The sequence below is a fragment of the Anticarsia gemmatalis genome, chromosome 28, assembly GCF_050436995.1.
Source record: "Anticarsia gemmatalis isolate Benzon Research Colony breed Stoneville strain chromosome 28, ilAntGemm2 primary, whole genome shotgun sequence".
Lineage (NCBI taxonomy): Eukaryota > Metazoa > Arthropoda > Insecta > Lepidoptera > Erebidae > Anticarsia > Anticarsia gemmatalis.
The window spans coordinates 2,418,290-2,438,418 of NC_134772.1; the positions used below are offsets into that span (position 1 = coordinate 2,418,290).

The following is a 20,129-nucleotide window of genomic DNA, read 5'->3' on the forward strand; positions in this document are numbered from 1 at the left end:
ATCACTAGATGGCGTTGTAACAAAATAAACAATGAAGGTTTTTGTCTTTTATAACCTTATTCATATAAAGAAAATTAAATATCGTGATGAATGCCAAGTGGTATAAGTTGGTACCTCCGACGCGAATGGTCGCAGGTTCGAACCCGAGGCAACACACCAATGACTTTTCGAAGGTATGTGTGTATTAGAAATAATTATCACTTGTTCTAACGGTAAAGGAAAACATCGGTATGCAACCTTGCATGCCTGACAGTTCTTTAAACTTCTTTAGAACAGTTCTTGCAGGTATGCAAAGTCCCCAACCCGCACTTGGCCAGCGTGGTGGACTCAAGGCCTAAACCCTCCCTCATTACGGGAGGAACCCCTTGCCCAGCAGTGGGACATAAATGGGTTAAATTTAATTATCTCCTTCCCAAGGAGGGTTGACGTCAGGCCGTTTGTTAAAACATAAGATTTTGAAACAAAAAAAGATGTTTTCACGCTCATAGACCAACCTTAACAATGACCACGTTAACCCAGCTGTTGTCAATTAAAATAACAGTTGTAAAGCTAATTCAAATTCAAATTCAAAATATCCTTTATTTCATAAACTTCGTACAAAGTATTTGAAATAGATTTTTTTTTTTAAAGTCAACTCCCGCACTAAGAATTGCTCTTGTGTCGCGGGGTCTTTTACAAACATACAAACAAACGGACTCAAAATACAACCAGACCCGAAACAATTATTTGTGGATCGCACTAATTATAATTGTTCCGTGTTGGTATCGAATCCCCGACGCCGTGATATTGGTGTGGTGACCTAAACCACTGTGCCACGGAGGCAGTTTTGTTTTGTTCAGTTTCAGTTCATTTGTATGGCCATTTCAAATTGCCAATCTAAGCAAGGAATAAGGAAAATTTTTAGTATATTGGCAGTCCAATGACCGTTGTAGAACGCAAAAATAGTTGACTACCATTCAGTACGGAATTTTCATGAATAGCGTGACAAAATAACGCATTTTTTTACATTTTAGGCTGTACAAGGTTATTTCAATGCTTTACATCACGTTTTCAACGGTTTTTAAGCAATTAGCAAATAGTAAAATAAGTTCAGACAATTTGTAGCACGTTTTTCTGCCACTATCGGCTACTATTTACAAATTTTGTATGAAAAAAGTCAGCGCCCCTAGCGGATGCCGTGGGAACAAATTTTAAAGAACATTTCAAAAATGACAAAATCTCAGTATAATACTAGACTTTCCAAAAGAGGCTTCCTAGCAAAGACCATAAACCTACGATTCGTATAAACCTTTTTTTGCTTCATTCACATTCATACTCTTATCACACAAAAGCATACTAACAATTACGTCAACATTAATATTTTTTAGTAAATAACGTTTCCACGAAATAAATTTTCATTTGGCCCAATTTTACAGGCTATTCGCGACGCGACGCGGACGGCAGGCAATTTTCATCCCAATTTTAAGAAAGCACCATTATGGTTAAAAAAACGAAGTCTTATTTATATATATTTACTACATTTGCCTCACGACGAATAAGGCAACATAAACATTATAATATTCCACAATCGCCCCACAAAAAACGACTCCTTGGATATATTCCACATTCGCCCCAAGACACGACGAATTTAGCCCGGATTGACATATTCTATAGACCCATATACTGTTCCTTTTTCTCCCCAACTTCAAAAAACACTCACCAATTAATCTTTGCTTCAAAATAACTTCATATTTATTAGATTTTCATTTACTTCGTACAATCAAGCAATCGTATTCGCGTTTCCAATTTGACTGCATTTATCAGTGCATTGCAGAAATTAATTAAAAACTATGACTAATTCAAATAGCTCACACTGGCTGCAAAACAAATCTGATTGGATTATAAGCCACAATACAATGTGTTTATTTCGAAAATGATTTTGACTGCCTATGTCTAAATCTATATTGTTTTTTTTTTTGGTTAGTAAATAGAATCAATACGATTACGTTGGCAACCAGGTATTAGAGCTGTCCGTCCCCGGAAAAAGACCAAAAGGGAGACCCAAGACCACGTGGACAGAAGTGTTGCGGCGAGACATGAAGACATGTGAGGTTGAGGAAGACGACGTCAAGGATAGGGCGAAGTGGAGGAAGAGTGTAAGGAAGGCTGACCCCACTACCATATGGGACAAATAGCCAGGAAGAGAGAGAGAGTGGTCAATTTAGTGTCAGAATTGTTCAAGCTTAACCACTGTTATCTTAATGGACATAAACCGACACTGACTATTTACGAAGACACTCAGTTTATATACCACTATGCGGTCACCCATCTATAGAATGACCGCGCCAACAATTGCTTAATCAACTGATCTTTTACCAACTAGATAATGCTACTGGCTATGAGCGCCTCTATTATAAGGCAATCATCATCAGCTTAGCCTTTCTTCTAACTATGTAAGAGTCGGCTTCCAGTCTCACCGGATGCAGCTGAATACCAGCATTTTACATAAAGCGATTGCCTATCGGACCTCCACAACCCAGTTACCCGAGCTATAACACGATACCCCTCGGTAAGACTGGTTGTCAGACTTTCAAGCTTCTGACTACTGATGACGACTGTCAAATATCTTCGAAAATGACAGCCAGGACCCACCTAATACGGCAAACCCTGAACATTCCCATACTTTTAAGCAGTTAAATTTTTTGTATTAATTACGTTTTTTACGTACCTTTCATATATCCTTTTGCGAAAACGTAGCAGTTCGCGCATACAGTTTATTTCAATAATAGATTATAGTTATTACTTTAAGAATATATTTTTAACTATGAAAGTAATCTTTATATAAAAATAAACCACTATATATTTACATAAACGCGAACACAATACTTTGAATTAAACACTTTTCACGGATTTTAACTCATGCTACCATAAACAATTGGAAAACGAGCGAAACGTAACTAAATAGTACGAAAATTTATGAAAAAGTTACAAAAAATACATAAAAATAATACAAAAGTATAAAAAATATTGTAATTTTTGCTAAAAATGTGTATTTTTTTACGAAACTTGGGTTTATTTTGTCTTTTTTTCACGTTTTTTCAGCACTTGATAGCCGTCGAAAAGCGCGAAGCAAACTGTTGTATGAAACGATTCGCTTGTTGTATTTATAATATCAAATTATTTAAGAATTCTTGCAACGCACACACTGATAATATTTTATACATTGGTAAAATACACAAAATGCTTGCAAATGTTTAAATTAATGACAATTTGTACATACATAAATTAAATCACGATGTTTTTCTTTTGGGGGTAAGTAAAGAATAACGACACTTACTACTTCTTCTAATAAACTTATAAAATTCTCGCGTCATAATTTTCGTTGCCATACTCTTCGGAAACGGCTTGACCGATTCTCATGAAATTTTGTGAGCATATTAAGTAAGACTGAGAATCGACCAACATCTATTTTTCATATGTAATAATTAAAAAAAATTATATGGCAATACAACGTTTGCCGGGTCAGCTAGTAATATCATAATCTTCTTTTTCTACATTAACACATTTAGGGGTAAACAATTTAGATCAAATAAATTAATAACTATAGCATAACGGTGAATAATAAAATCGGGATGAAACCTTGCATGCCTAACTTAAGAGTTATTTAAACATTTCAAGGGATGCAAAGTCGCTCTTGGTCGCAAACCCAAAATTTTAAATAGGTGCATAAAAAAAGACAAATCTGATAAACCGTTTTAAGCTAAAACTCTTTTATGGAGTAAATTATTAAATTTTTTTGCACTCACCCGTACATCAGTCGTCCAAAACACTCCGATAACGTTTAACTTTACTATATATTTATAACTAGCTGACTCGCGCAACTTCGCTTGCGTCACATAAGATAATGGGTCAAATTTGTCCCCGATTTCGTAACATTTTTTACTGGTACTCTGCTCCTATCGGTTGTAGCGTGATGATATATAGCCTATAGCCTTCCTCGATAAATGGGCGATCTAACACTGCAAGAATTTTTCAAATCGGACCAGTAGTTCCTGAGATTAGCGCGTTCAAACAAACAACCAAACTCTTCAGCTTTATAATATTAGTATAGATTTACTTTACCACTGCACTGACTACAACAATAACTTAGAACTTAAAGGAATCTAACGATCGTTTACAATTATATTTATGAATTAATCAAGGATAACAATTAGTGCAACTTTGTAACTAATCATTATAATTTTACGACTTACTTCGGCCTGCAAGGTTTTCCGCGATTTTACGACCATTTGTCATATAATTTTAGTTATTACAACTAATCATGGTCGAATTAGTGTCATAGTTATTCAAGCCCGAATGCCATTGTCCCTTAACGACTGGCAACAGCAACCAGAATCGACTTTATACGTGCCTTTCAAAGCACGAAAACGTTCACATCAAAGATGTAAAATGTAGTTTTAAAGTGAAATAATTTTGGGAACCAGTTCAGTAGTTTCAGAGAAAATGATTGCTAGATGCGCAGTGGCTTACGTCGCCACGCCGCTACTATTACGTCGGGAGGTCGTGGATTCGATTCCCACACAGGACAATTATTTGTGCGATCCACAAATTATTGTTTCGGGTCTGGTTGTACTTTGTGTCCGTTGTTTGTATGTTTGTAAAAGTCCCCGCGACTCAAAGATAGAGGTGGTAGGAGAAGGGTAGGGTCTCCTCGAATGCTTTGAACCGACCGAGTTAGTCCTGCGGGGAGTTCCCGTATTTGGGCTAACAACTCATCAACCAATGAAAATGCGCCCAAAGGCATATATAACATATTCAGTTATTTACCCGTGAAAGAGTAACAAACAGACAATCGTTCTATTTAATAGTAACATAGGTATAGATTATAAGATGCCTTACCGTGATCTACTGTAATAAAATCAAGGAAAACGTTTTGGAAAAACACCAGCCATAAGTTGTGACAAAAAAATACTACCCAGCTGTGCAATGAGAATTTTGAAAAAGATTTCGATTTTGTTGGATTAATATTTGAATACCTATGTAATAATGCTATTCAAACCTGTGTATGTGTGCGTGTGTGTGTGTATGTGTCTGTTTGTCTGTGTGTGTGTGTGTCTGTTTGTCTATGTGCGTGTGTGCGTGTGTGTGTGCAATAAGGTAACTTAAAAATTTATACATAATATATTGTCTGATTTCAATAATTATTGAACATTTGCACTTTGGATATAGGATATTTAGAACCGATTTTTCGACTTTTGATTCCTAAATAAGGATCAAAAATAGACTACGTTTTTTTTCAAAAATCAACCCTCTAATAGTTTAATGGTTAAAAATAGAGGAGGAAAATATGTACGTCAGCGAAACCACCCCTCTTAAAGGAACCACTTAGTGACTTTAATTAAAGTGAATAATTATACCACCTAGTTATAACAATGTTCTATAAATATAAAGTAATTATTCACAATGAAACATGCGTATTACCTATTACAATATTTATCGTATTAGTATTTACTAGTCGTAACTTTCTTACTAATATGACAAATACCGCTGTCTGTCTGTTCGTTTCTAGAACGATTTGAGTGATGAAATTAAGCAAAGAGATAGAAAAAAGATAGGATCAAAAATAGGCAACTTTTTCCAAAATCATCTCCCTTAGTGGCTGAAATATGGGATAAAGTCATGAACACGAATAAAGGTACGCTGTGATGGCTATACCATTGAACCTACTTCGATGAAATTTAGCATAGGTAAAGATAGTAACCTAGCAATTCGGAAAACACACGGCTAGGTTTTGCAAAAATCACCTCCTAATATACTGAAATAGAGTAATTATGAAACTTTTCAGATAGATTTTGAGACATTTAACAACTTGCGTAAAAGAAAAGTACTTACTTACCACTTGACTGCTTATCTTACTAATATTATAAAGACAAAAGTCTGTAAGTACGGATGTATGTTTATTACACTCACTAGAAAACTACCCAACCAATGTTAATTACATTTTGCACACATGTAGTTTATAAGACACACATTTAGTTTTAACAACGAAATATCCTTTCACGCGAAAGAAGTCACGTGCAGAAGCTAGTAAATTGAGACACATATAGTTTATAACCTAAATTAACATATTAGGTCGGGGAAAAAGTATTTACGCATTATAGTATGTATCTCCGCACAAAAAAGCTCGATATTTGGGTACCTACGAGCTCACCGAAAGAAACCTAATGAACCGTGTACTCATTTGTGATTCTTGAAGCCAAAGAGATTTTATTACAAGTTCATTCATACTATAATGCGAAAATACTTTTTCCCCGACCTAAAATAAGGCACTTTTTACTTCGAAAAATCTATTCATGTAAACGAAATAGCGGGTAGAAGCTAGCAAATAAATTTATACTACCACCCTGCTATAACAATGTTCTATAAATATATTGTAATTAATCTTATAGTAAATTAAACGTGCCTATTACAATCCAATCATGTAATTCGTACATGTTTAATCATGTACATTTCGTTTCGGTTTGATAACGACACGACGGCGTAACGATAACGAGAGTAACACGATATGAGAATATGGTGCAATTTTAATTATTTTTGTTATATAGCTAAGTGGTTTAAATTGGCACCTCCCACGCAAGTGGTCGCAGGTTCGAATCCGAGGCAACACACCAATGATTTTTTGAAGTTATGTGTGTATTAGAAATAATTATCACTTGCTCTAACGGTGAAGGAAAACAACGTGAGGAAACCTTGCATGCCTAAAATTTGTTTAATACTTTTATTGAGGGCATGCAAAGTCCCCAACCCGCACTTGGACAGCGTGGTGGACTCAAGGCCTAATCCCTTCCTCATTACGGGAGGAGACTTGTTTTCGCTCCAGGGAGGAAGCGGGGGTCTGTCGGGCTCTCCCGCCGGCTAGGCGTTCCGGCTGAATTGGGCATACCGACTAAAAACCTAACGTAGTTCCTTCAACAGTCACCATAAAGTGGCCAGGACGCGGGAGGAGACCCTTGCCCAGCAGTGAGGTGGCCCTTGCCCGCAGGTGTAGGTAGAGGTGTATGAAATACACCCACGTTTCGCCATTAACAATGTTAGTCCCATGTAATAGGGGGCGAGCCTATTGCCATATACCGGACACGTTACCAAACTCCTACTCCTACACTACTTATATTCCCTGCTTACGGTCAAAAGTGAATTAAGACCGTTATTCGCCCACGGTCTTCCCAAAGAATAAATAAGGGATCAGAACTAGAACCGACCATGGTGAAATATACGAGTTGGAGACTGTCAATTCTTTAAAAAACTTTATCAGGCTAGCCTGAAGCTGAAGCAGAATTCCAAACTATGCTGGAGTCGGCTTCGAGATCAGTATTTTACATGAAGCGACTGCCTATAATCTGACCTCCACAACCCAGTTACCTGGGTTATAACACGATACCCCTCGGTAAGACTGGTTGTCAGACTACAGTAATTAACGACTGTAAAATTTTTAAAGCAAGGAAAGCTTCTCGACCTTTATCCTTAGGAAAAAACTTATACTGCGTGATTTAAAAAATGTGATATAGGTAGTTATAATCATGGGGTGTTTTTAATTACTTTTTCGCGACAGAAACCGCTGCATTGCAAAAAATAAGTTAAATATATTTACCTTATTTGAATTTCAATTGTAGATTAAATACCATTTTCTGATTCTAAACAAACACTATTATTTAACTAAATTACTACAATAAAGTCCAAAAAACATTTACAATATTAGGTATGATCCAAAAAAAATTTCCTCTTCATCATAACACTATCACTTACGGCCAATTTCTTCATACATATATAAAGTAACTACTAAAGCTATTGTCTCTTTCTTTACACTACACATTTGTGTAATTATAATATCTTTGTTTCTTCACAAAACTATCAGTTAATTCGTGTTAAAATAAATTTGATTGTTATTTTTACTTTAGGCCTATACTTTGGCTATTACTTTTAATAAAGAAATTGACATTTAAAGTCCCACTGAACAGTATTCTTTCACTAACATCAAACGACACTAGCCAATATATTCTAACACTATAATGAGTTCGTGTTATGAAACATTGCTGAACAGAAACCGATGGGTATATTCTAAACATTCAACTTAAGTACAGATAAGTACGGAATCTTTATTGTCACTATTTAAACGCAATTTCGCGAAATTTATATTTCTTATAATATAACATCATATCCGTGATACCCCGACTAACAGCTTTACGGGTTCGAGGCGCCCATAGCCAATTGCGCTTACCGGTCGGTAAACGATCTATGGGTTAAGCAACCATTGGCGCGGTCATTCCATAGATGGGTGACCGCATAGTGGTGTATGAGCTGGGTGTCTCCGTGCTTCGGAGGGCACGTAAAAAGTCGGTCCCGGCTGTTGTCTACTAAGATAACAGTCGTTAAGCCATGTCAAATGCCTCCCGGGCGGCTTGAACAACTTTGACACTAGGTTGACCACTAACCATGCGACAAACAACAACAAACGAGACACGGAGGTCTGTAACCCTAATTTAAAATCAAAATAAATAAATTCTTAACGGCAAAATTAAGAGTCCTAATAAGGCAGGGCTCTCAGTGACAACATTTTGGCCCGATACTCATATCCTATAACGATAAATTTTCCAGTAATTGTTTAACAATTCTCTACTCGCAGAAGTTCCGAGTTTCCAACAAATAGCACTAATATTAATATGAGAAGCAAAACGCGAGCGTATTTCATAATCTCTGCTCACCTTCCGTCAAAGACGTCTATACTTTACGATTTAAACCATCGGTCCTCGAATAATAACTGTCGACAAATATTAGAACGATGGAATAGAGTGTACCGGTGTGTTATACATTTATCTATAAACAAACTGCGCAATTCGGTAGTTTCAACGAAAATATCAGATAACATAATATAATCATCCTGCTTTAGGTATAGCGATCGTCTTAATAAAATAACAAAAGCCCATTACTGTCATTACTCCCGGAATGAGAGAAGTTGGGTTAGTTAGTCCCACACCCGTTCAAAGTGCGCATTTGGTACATATTAGGTCGGGGAAAAAGTCTTTTCGCATTATAGTATGTATGAACTTGTAATAAAACCTTTTCTCTACACAAAAAAAGCTCGATATTTGGGTACCTCACGAGCTCACTGAAAGAAACCTAATGAACCGTGTACTCATTTGTGATTCTTGAAGTCAAAGAGATTTTATTACAAGTTTATACATACTATAATGCGAAAAGACTTTTTCCCCGACCTAATATTACCATGCCTCTTATATCCGAAAGTGTATGTAGAGGTGTATAAAATGCAGCCACGTTTCGCCATTTGCTATATAAGCCCCATTTAATAGGGGGCAAGCCTGTTGCTATATATAAATTAGAAAAGTTTCGTTCGTAGATAATAAAAATAAAATGTCCTTGATATTATTTCTTACTAACACTTTTCTCTTCGAAAGTACTCTATATAAATATATCCAAACTATTCAGTGTATATTATTTAAAAACTTTCATATGAAGCCGTAAAAATAACTTGTTTGATTTGCGATACATTTTTACTAGACAAGTCATATTTAAAGTTTCCTTTCTGAACTTAGACAACGTGGCTAAAGGTAATTCATTCTATTCCTCGTTCCAGGTGAAGAACTGAGCCCAGCAGTCGGAGCAGTGGGACAGTGATAAGTAGAATTGATTTCATAATATATTATAAAATAATGAAAAAAAAATAATCATTGGACAACTCACACACGGCCATTTGATTACAAACTAAGCAGAGCTACTATGGTAACCAAATAACTCAACATACTTATATACTTATTTATACATACTTATATGTTATAGATAAATTGATAACCTGGCTCAGAAGAAATTCTCGTGCTCATCACTCAGATTTGTCTCGGGTGGGATTATAAAAGTACATACAGAATATCACGCCTTTAATACCTAAAGGTGCAGGCAGAGATGTATGAAATACACTCACATTTCACCATTTACAGTGTTAATCTCATGTAAACGTGGTACATTACCAAGAATCGGGACTACTATCACGAATCGACTAATGTTAATGAGAAAAGACCAACCAGATAGAACTTGGCGCGTCCGGGATTCGAACTCGAGACCGCGTCACAGCGGCAGTCAAGTGTATAATATAAGTAGGACTTATAGTTTCAGATTATTTCATAAAATTCATTGGTAGTAAAACATTCTGTGAAGCGACTTATATAAACAGTCACGTGTAAACGCATGCTCGCTGAAAATACGTGAAAATATAAATATTATATTTCTTCACTGAAAACAATTAAGATTCTACCACGGCTGGTCAGATATTTTTTTTTGTTTTTAAAGACAACTCCCGCGTAAATATTGCTCTTATGTCGCGGGGACTTTTACAAACATACAAACAACGGACACAAAGTACAACCAGACTCGATACAATTATTTGTGGATCGCACAAATAATTGTTCCGTGTGGGAATCGAACCTACGACCTCCCGACGCAATAGTAGCGGCGTGGCGACCTAACAATTCCTAGCTGCAATTGTGAAAGATTAAGCACCGGTTTCTGAGGTACAGTTAGCGGTAGTTTAGCTATTCAATAGCGTTTCTTTTGTATGAGTTTTAACGCTATTGAATAGATAAACTACCGCTAAATGTACCTCAGAAACCGGGGGTTAGACACATATCTAAAGGTTCTACTTACCCAATTTTATTGTAAACTGCAATATTACGTACTGCGTGCTATTTTTATCATACAATACAAAGTTCTAATTTAAACCATGAATAAAATCCGTGAAAGGTAATCATTTTCTAATAAAAATCGCTACGGAGTTCATATTATGTATTAGTTGCTGTATTTTTAATATACTAGAGGCTGCCCGCGACTTCGTCCGCGTGGAAACCCATCCCGTGTAAGCCCCGATCCCTCGGGAACTCCGGGATAAAAAGTAGTTTGCGTGAAAGAGTTACAAACATACATGCATACATACTCACAAACTTTCGCATTTATAATATTAATAGGATAATATTATACTTTACTAAAATCTATGGTTTAATGGCTAGTCCCGCGGCTCCGCTCGTAAAAAGACATTTATTCAGTTGCGTTTACCGGTCGGTAAATGATCTGTGGGTTAAGCACCCCCTGGCGCGGTCATTCCATAGATGGGTGACCGCATAGTGGTATTTGAGTTTGGCGTCTCCGTGCTTCGGAAGGCACGTAAAAAGGCGGCTGTTATCTACTAAGAAAACAGTCGCTAAGCCATGTCAAATGCCTCTCCGGCGGCTTGTACAACTTTGACACTAGGTTGACACTAGGTTCAAACACCTCTATTTACACATCCAGGTATAACAGGCGTGATATTTTGTTTTTAAAGGGATAAAAAGAAAACAAAACGAATGAAAAAGAAAACTTAATTGGTATTTTAATACAAATATTAGATAAGGAATATAGTAATTACTTATTATCGAAATGACTTACTTGTTCAATGTAAGAAACAAATTAATCAATTAGCATTGTATTATTAATTTATTTATCAAAATTGAATTCAAATGATCAATGTTACCAAAAATGCTAGGAAGTACGAATGTTTAGACCCATCTCTGCTTAACCTATTATAATATTATGTAATAATCATGATACCTACTAAAATTCAAAAAAGAAGATTTCGAAATTAACATTTTTCAAAACGTTTAATTAGCGTTTATATAAGCAAATTAACAAACAGTTTACTAGGCATTTAACCAAAATTTTAACTGCCTATTAGTAATTAACATTTTGGTTACTAACTAAAGTAAATATTTCATTAAAATGTGCATTTTTCTCATAGTTAATATGTGCATAATTAAAATTTTGGTTCAGGGGCTACGACAATTGTAACTTTATGGTTTTTCAAAATACTAATCTCTGTTTTAATTACATAGTAATAGTTATTTTAAAGACCCAAGTATAACATTTGGATTGATATAAAGTTTTCTGGTCTCTACCTACCCTAATGGGAAGAAGACGTGATTTTATGTCTGTACATAGGTATAATTGTAAAGTTACTATATATGTATATAAGGTACTTACCATCACCGTAGCCTATCTTCCAACTATGTTGGAGTCGGCTTCCAGTCTCACCGGATGCAGCTGAATACCAGTATTTTACATGGAGCGAGTGCCTATCGGACCTCTATAGCGCAGTTACCTGGATTATAACACGATACCCTTCGGTAAGACTGATTGTCAGACTTTCAAGCTTCTGACTTCTGGTTAAGACTGTTAAAGATCTTTGAAAAAAAACAGCCGTAGACCCACAATTTAACGAGCCTTCCGAAACACGGAGGAACTCGGTATGTATAATCTGGTCACCCATCCACTGACCAAGCTCGGCATACGTCGACCTGAAAGATCGATCCTGGGAATCGCTTTTTTCTTAGCCACGAATTCCTATCATATCTCGAACCTGATAAAAATACTAGTCTTCCCTTTAATTTCAGATGAACGTGTACTTAAATATCATCCATAGTTAAAATACAGAAAGAAAATAAAACAAGGAGTATTCAGGTAAATTATTTTTAACATAAATCTTTACCATAACTAGTATAAGATTACAATACTAAACTTTATTAAACCACTAATTACTTACAATTCTAAAGATAAAATTACTAATAACTTGGCCAACTTATAAACCCGAGTTTTAGGATATTTAAACCGACTTCAATAAAGGAGAGTTTCTCAATTCCGATTTAAATATATTATATATATACAATTAAACAGGCGTAGCTCCGGTTCACAAGATTTACGGAATACTTTTTGGTAAAATGCGACCTGAATTTTACAGACAAACTAAGAAACTCGATAAAGGCATTTTAGAAATGATATCAATTAATTATTACAGCTATTTTTAAGGTAGATTTTTTGTAACACTTTGACTTTCTCTAGTTATTCACTTGGCTTCTTTCATCTTTTTCTCCATTTTCTTGTAAGCATCAGCTCTGCAAATATTTATTATATCGTACTCAGCTCTGTCCTGCTTGATCGGAGAGTTTTGTATAAAGAAATCTACGTATTTCTGAAATTCCTGAAAACAAATACATACATATGTATATAGAATCAGGCTCTGTTTGAATGAAGGTGTGAAAATGCCGTCTAATTTTTTTAACAATGACGTAAAAAGATATCTCTCAGGTTAAGCAACGCTTGTCGAGGTGGGTCAGTGGATGGGTGACCATATACATACTGAGTTTCTCCGTATTTCGGAATGCACGTTTATTCGTGGGTAACGGGTGTCATTTAAACAGTCTTACCGAAGGGTATCGCGCTATAAACCAGCTAACTGGGTTATGGAGGTCCGATGGAGGTCTCTATGTCAAATACTGGTATTCAGCTGCATCTGGAGAGACTGGAAGCCGACTGAAGACCAATTGATAGTAGCTCAAGGGCTATTGTGCTTCGATTGCTCGATTGGTAGATAAGATTAGATATCTACAACTATGAGCAAGTAGACCTCGAAATAGTTAAACGAAACTAGCGAAACTTTTCAAGCTATTTCACGGTACTTTTAAAATATCAAATACTTACATCAGGAGGAGTGACTTCTCCTCTCGCCAGCAATTCTTCTAAGAATTCATCCAGGCCGAATGGTGTGATGTTCATACTGAAATACAGACATTAAGATTACTGTCATAACGATTACTTCTGTTGTACTCGAGATGGGGAAACGTCGAGAAAATATAAAAATAACTAGCGGTCCCGACAGACGTTGTCCTGTCTACACGTTACTAATAAATTAAAAATTAATAAAAAAAACATTGTCCAGCGGACAAAATTGTGAATCTCTAAACCATTCTCAGATCCCCTTTAACACACACTTTTCATCAAAATCGGTCCAGTCGTTTAAGAGACGTTCAGTGACATACACACTTACATAAGAATTATATCATCATCATCATCATCATCATCTCAGCCGGGAATCGTCCACTGCTGGACAAAGGCCTCCCCCATCGAGCGCCAATAGGACCGGTCCTGGGCCGCCCTCATCCATTAGTGTTGGCAGGCCCCCCACAAGATGGACCGACGACCTGGTAAGGGTTGCCGGAGTCCGATGGATGAGGGCGGCCCAAGAATTATACATATTATAAAGATAATTTGTGTTGCACCTGAAAATGTAGGGACAAGGTCACAATATATATTCACGTTTCGCCATTGACAATGTAAGTCCCATGTAATAGGGGGCGAGCCTATTGTCATATATAAGACACGTTACCACTACTCTGAACCACTAAGAAGAATATTTCAACAAAAATTAGGAAACCAATATAATTTTGGCCGACCTGGGTATCAAACCAAAGATCTCTTGATTTACAGTGTCATAATACAATCTGCGGGTTATGAAGATGTAGTCCCGATTAAATCAAATATAAAGAAACGGTCCGAGACTAATTAAACTTATAAAATATATAATATATATTGTTAGTAATTAAAAAGAAATTAACCCTTTGACCGCCACGGTCGGTTATACTCGAGAAATCAGAACCTGTTCACTGTTTATTTTTGTCGACATTTGTCGACGAATCCGAGACTAATTAAACTTATAAAATATATAATATATATTGTTAGTAATTAAAAAGAAATTAACCCTTTGACCGCCACGGTCGGTTATACTCGAGAAATCAGAACCTGTTCACTGTTTATTTTTGTCGACATTTGTCGACGAAAGCGTCGTGAGCACTATCTGATTTTTTGTCGAGTATAGCCGACCATGGCGGTCAAAGGGTTAAGTCGCCCACCTGACAATTCTCTGAGGGTTCATAATAATATCATAAGTTTCACAAATGGTACCGAAACCAAACCCTCTGCACGTTTGAGCTAACGGTTGCACTGGGACGTCATCCCTCATGCTTGGTTGCCTGTGAAAAAAATAAGGGGTGAGAACAGAAGACTATAGACTTTATTTCGTGATTCAGAATTTCGGAAGAAATCTTGAGGGTGTACTCTTATGGGTCCACCAATCCGAGTTATTGACTTGTAAAATTCTGTGACTTTAAAGTATCGAAAAAAAAACTGAAAAAATTCACAATTCACAGTATTTTTTGAAACCCTTAGGGCAAATAATAATTATTTCAACCAACGACCACATACACGGGAGGCGAAGTTTTTACAACTCGGCTATCGCAGATATCCCAAACGTTTCTTAATATTTAAACTCAATTCCCTGGTTGAATCAAAATTCCCTGGCTGAAATACCTTACATCCTTTACCTGAAATAAAATACATTATTTACAAGACAGACGAAGACATTACCTTCGAAACTTTTCAGAGAAGAACAGCTGTAGAGACGCGTAGTCAGGTTGTGGTACTAGTATGATCTCATTGAACATTCCAGCCATGGGAGCCGCTTGTACCGTACCAAACGGATTGGAACAGGTAGCTGAAAAGTAATTTAGATGTTAACCTTTCGTATGCCGGACCCGCGCCGCGTCAAAAATGTCCCATCTGCCGCATCATTTTAAACGCGCGTTGCACATTATCGCGCAGATCTACGGTCCCGGCATAAGAAGCTTCAAAAATTGGCGCGCAGACCTGCGTTCTGGCATACGAAAGGTTAAAAGTAACATGCAGGATCATACAAACATAATGCCTCCTCTACACTACTCTCGAAGTTAAACGAGGTTAGACGAATAAAATAATGTAGAGAGGCACTTCGTCCAACTTTACCTCGCCTCGGCCGGTTTCCGTTTGTTGTCGGTTTTTGAGGCCGAGTCAAAGGGCACGAAGTTACCTACACGCTACACGAAAGACCTCCTCGGAAAGTTGAACGAATGTGTAGTGCATCTCTTCAGACATCAGTCAACTTCGGCCGAGTATTTCGCCGAGGAACTTCGCTAGTAGTGTAGAGGATGCATAAAATTCGGCTTTTACAGAAGTGGAGTGTAAAATTCACTTATATGTTTAGGGGTGGAGGTCAATGGAGGTATAATTCTTACCAATAAATATAATCTTGTCATTCTCTGATATTTGTTTTATTAATTTCGGCAACGGTGCTTTTAGTACTGTTGCTTGGAGATATTTGTCTTCTGGTAGTACCTGAAAATACAACAATTTAAAGAAAACACCGAGTTGTTGAAATCTTCACAGTGTTTGTAGCGCAGTGGTCTGAGTGATCATCACGGCATAACAACTGTGTTAAGAGATCGTAGATTCAAAACTTACACAAAAGAAAACATATTTGTATGACTAAGCAATGGTTATATTATGCGCCGTTTGTATGTTTATAAAATTATCATTGGCACAAAACTAGTTCTTAAGAGTTGACCTTAATAACAAACAATTTTCTACTAACTATATGCCACTTTATATACAATAGTTTACCGCAGACTGTACGGGTGGGGAATAAATACTAAAGTACATATAATTTGCCGCAAACTATTAGCCGCAGCTTATAATAAGCCACAAACTATCCGCTCTCAAAAATCAATGTAACAACTTAAAATGAACCATATTACGCAAATCCGTAACTTCTTAAAGTGTCAAGTACACCCACCTTCTTCTCAAACACTCGTTCAATGTTCTTCATATAAATCACAGCTGGCTGGAAGGTCCTCGCGGCGAGGAACACCTGGGTTAGTACCTTCGCTGGTGCGTCTATCACCGCGCTGAAGACTTCAGGAGTTATGTTGATTTTTACTGCGTCTGAAAATATGAAATTTATGACTGTTTCAAGTATCCAAATTTTAGAGGATGTTACTGTCGATCATGAATTTTGCTGTTCGATTTTGAGTAAAGCAAAAAATATTTGGGGTCCTTTTAAAGAAAATAATTGATTGCGTCGTCATAGACAGCAATGTCTAGAGCAATTAGCAAAGCTGTTGCGCATTCTGAAGTAGATCATCTCAATCTCAGTGGGATGTTCGAGAAAATTAAAAACGAAAAATTAGTTAATTTTCCTGTCTTAAAAAAGCCTATTTTTCCCAGCTATCGCCACGTCCATAGTTTTTTTTTAAAGACAACTCCCGATTTGAAAAATAGCTCTTGTGTAGCGGGGACTTTTACAAACTTACAAACAACGGACACAAAGCACAACCAGACCCGAAACAATTATTCGTAGATCGCACAAATAATTGCTCCGTGTGGGAATCGAACCCACGACCTCCCGACCCAATGGTTTCGGCGTGGCGACCTAAACCACTGCGCCACAGAGGCAGTCAATTTCAGTCATAGTCAGTTATATTGTTGTAATGAAAACTCCTACACTACCCTATCTTCAAGATAAAAATCAAGCAAAAGAATCTTACTCATTTCCCCAGCGACGACATCAACAAGAAACGACTTCCCGTTCCTAGGAGTTCCCAGCAGCATGACAGCTTTGTTCCTGACGGCTCCTGGCTGCATGCCGCTGCCCATGATGCAGGACAGGACGAGGCGACGCTTCACGTCCGCATACCCTGGAGGGGGGAACCTGGAAAGAAGAATAGGTTATAACATTGGTGTGGCAAATGGTGAATTTAGGTTATGCTGGTGATAACACATTGTTATAAAACTGTTTTACTAATATTATAAACGTTGTGGAAGCTTTGATTAGCTAAACAGTGTTTTGTCTCTTTCCATCAATTTAGAAACTGTATATGAGGTACAGCAGTAGCATCTACAAGCTGATAAGATGATGATGATAAAAGTGATAAAAGTCGAAACGCTGAATAACCAATTAGAGATTACACTACGCTTATTAGCGAGGCAGTTAGGGGTTAGGTTGTAAAAAATATATAGTGACTTAAATATACATATAGGTACTTACGTAGCATCAGGATCCTTAATGTTCAAGTCGTAAGCAGCGTAACTCATGTCTCCGTATATATCAGTCAGTTTGGCAGTTGGTTTAGTTATTAAACCGAGGTCGAATAGTTGCTAAAATCATATTACTTATCACTTAAGTTACAGTAAGACTTAGAGCAGTGATAGAGTGGTCTAAGCACGCGCCTCCCACGACTGGTTGATGGTTAAAACTTAAGGCAACACATCAATGACTTCAAGTTATGTGTGTATTAGAAATAATTATCACTTGTTCCAACGGTGAAGGAAAACATCGCGATGAAACCTTGCACGCCTGAGAGTTACTGTTCTCTTAAACACTTCTTAGAGACATGCAAAGTCCGTAAACCACACTTGGCTAGCCTGGTAGACTCAAGACCCCCCTTCCTCATACCGCCATATCCTTGCCCAGCAGAAGGTCTTGACCCTCACTCAAATGTCTTGAAAAACTGTTGCTTATTTGTAGGTCAGCTATGATTGTAAATAGTAGTAGTAATTGTTGTTTTTACAATGATTTACCTCGAAAGATTTCAACATCTTTTCATCCACGTTCAAAGGTTTAGGTACTGCAGGGACTTTGGGCTTCTTCCGCGGAGGGACTTTCGGAAACTTTCCCTTGCCCATCTGCTCATACATGATCTGGTGAGCTGCTATTAATACTTTGAGGTCTAACCTAAAAGATAAAAAGAAAGAAAACCTTTATTTTTCGAGTCGAATAACTATAATTAATTACAGGTAAAAAAATTGCATACAATCTCTGGCAAAATATTTGCATAGTATTTTTTACTTTGCAATCAAAATTCAAATTATCTTATTAACTATAAATTTCATCACGAACTCTTTGCTCAAGCTTAAAGTTTGCCACAAAGTATTAATTGTCATGGTACAAAGTTAGCCATTTTTGCACGATGACAAATACCTACTTTGTGGTAAGGTAATGTAAGCAATTATTTATCTCAATTAGTTAACTACATACAGTTTGGTACATACTAAACGCAATAGCAAATAGTCTGCTACAAACTTTTTGCTCTATGGGCAATATTTGACTATCGTTATAGCTCCTAACCCGTCCCATAGCCCTTTGCGCTCACCGGTCGGTAAACGGTTTGTGTGTTAAGCAACCCTAGGCGTGGTCATTCCATAGATGGGTGACCGCATAGTGGTATTTGAACTGGGCGTCTCCGTGCTTCGGAGGGCACGTAAAAAGTCGGTCCCGGTTGTTATCTACTACGATAACAGTCGTTAAGCCACGTCAAAGGCCTTCGGGCGGCTTGAACAACTTTGACTCTAGGTTGTCCACTAACCATACGAGAAAAGAAAGTTATAGCTCTCTTACCTCATCAATTCATCGACAATCTTCCTACATTCAATATGCATGTGACACATAAGTTCGGCAGTGAGCAGCGGCTTCATGTACCCGTAGACGGTCTCCTTCCATGTCTCAGGAGGCATGTTGTCGTAGAACGACCAGGAGACGCGGTATAGTCTTATAGACTGGGTGAAAGAAGAATTATGGTAGCTTAGAAGTCATTAAATAGTAAAGGAGAAATGATATAAGTGCTGTTTTCTGTGTACTTATGGAAAATCTTGGGACAAAACCGAAAAAATACATAAAATTAAAAATTCTTACGGGAAGATTTAAGTTTTACCTATGTATAGAAATCATTATAAGCGGAAGAAAATGAAGGCAAAGATACACAGAAGATTTTTTTTTGCGATAAAGCACTTACCAATTAATTTTCAAGTAGCTTCCTTCTATGACCCATATTTTTTCTACTGAGTATATTTATTTAGATCTTTACAAAATAGTAAATGATAATAATAAATATCTTTATTTTCAAAAAAAAGTAGACATGTATCATTAATTCTGACAATTATTCTATATCTTAGCTAGGCTACACAATAGCCTGTAGTATTAAGGAGACATTAATATATAAAATTGAAACATTTATATGATACTTTTGACTATGACAAAGTTAATACGTTTATAAAGGCTCTTTATTTAGTAAATAAAAACGAAAACTTCTCACCTCCATCAACTGTTCCATGACCGCAGACTTCTGGACCTCATACCCTGGGTCACTGAACGGGTTCATCTTGGCTTTAAACGCCGCTATCGCTTCTTTCTTCTTCGCTATCTTGTCCGCTTCCGCCTTTAACTTAGCGTCGGCTTTAGCTCGCTCTTTTTCCGCTTTTATCTGTAACATTTACTTGAAACTAATAATTTGTTGCTGCCAACTTTAAGTTCTAGTGATAGATTGAATTTGAGAATTGTTGCTAAAAATTTAACAACAACATATGCTTTAGCAATTACCAAATAATTTACTACCAACTGTTAGCTATTATATAAAACA

At 36.8% G+C, this 20,129-nt stretch overlaps 2 protein-coding genes across 6 annotated transcripts in view; one reads left to right on the forward strand and one right to left on the reverse strand.

Annotated features, from left to right (window-relative positions):
• Positions 1–20,129, forward strand: part of LOC142984784 (uncharacterized) — a 391,275-nt gene that overhangs the window by 308,920 nt on the left and 62,226 nt on the right. The gene's annotated exons all lie outside the window — the stretch shown is intronic.
• LOC142984944 (P protein-like) overlaps positions 1–20,129 on the reverse strand; it is a 91,234-nt gene that overhangs the window by 63,653 nt on the left and 7,452 nt on the right. Inside the window, exons 12-22 of one of the 5 annotated variants that reach the window (XM_076132841.1) lie at positions 19,806–19,973; positions 19,112–19,269; positions 18,295–18,448; positions 17,762–17,871; positions 17,262–17,425; positions 16,511–16,659; positions 15,954–16,053; positions 15,271–15,397; positions 14,757–14,876; positions 13,549–13,624; positions 12,546–13,048 (exon numbers count right to left, since the gene is read on the reverse strand). In XM_076132841.1, coding sequence (XP_075988956.1) covers positions 12,914–13,048; positions 13,549–13,624; positions 14,757–14,876; positions 15,271–15,397; positions 15,954–16,053; positions 16,511–16,659; positions 17,262–17,425; positions 17,762–17,871; positions 18,295–18,448; positions 19,112–19,269; positions 19,806–19,973 — 1,461 coding nt within the window. In that variant the 3' untranslated portion in view covers positions 12,546–12,913. Of the gene's footprint in view, positions 1–1,699; positions 1,779–2,707; positions 3,083–12,545; positions 13,049–13,548; positions 13,625–14,756; positions 14,877–15,270; positions 15,398–15,953; positions 16,054–16,510; positions 16,660–17,261; positions 17,426–17,761; positions 17,872–18,294; positions 18,449–19,111; positions 19,270–19,805; positions 19,974–20,129 lie in introns of those variants that run through there. The other 4 variants (XM_076132842.1, XM_076132833.1, XM_076132835.1 and 1 more) reach the window with 4 other exon arrangements.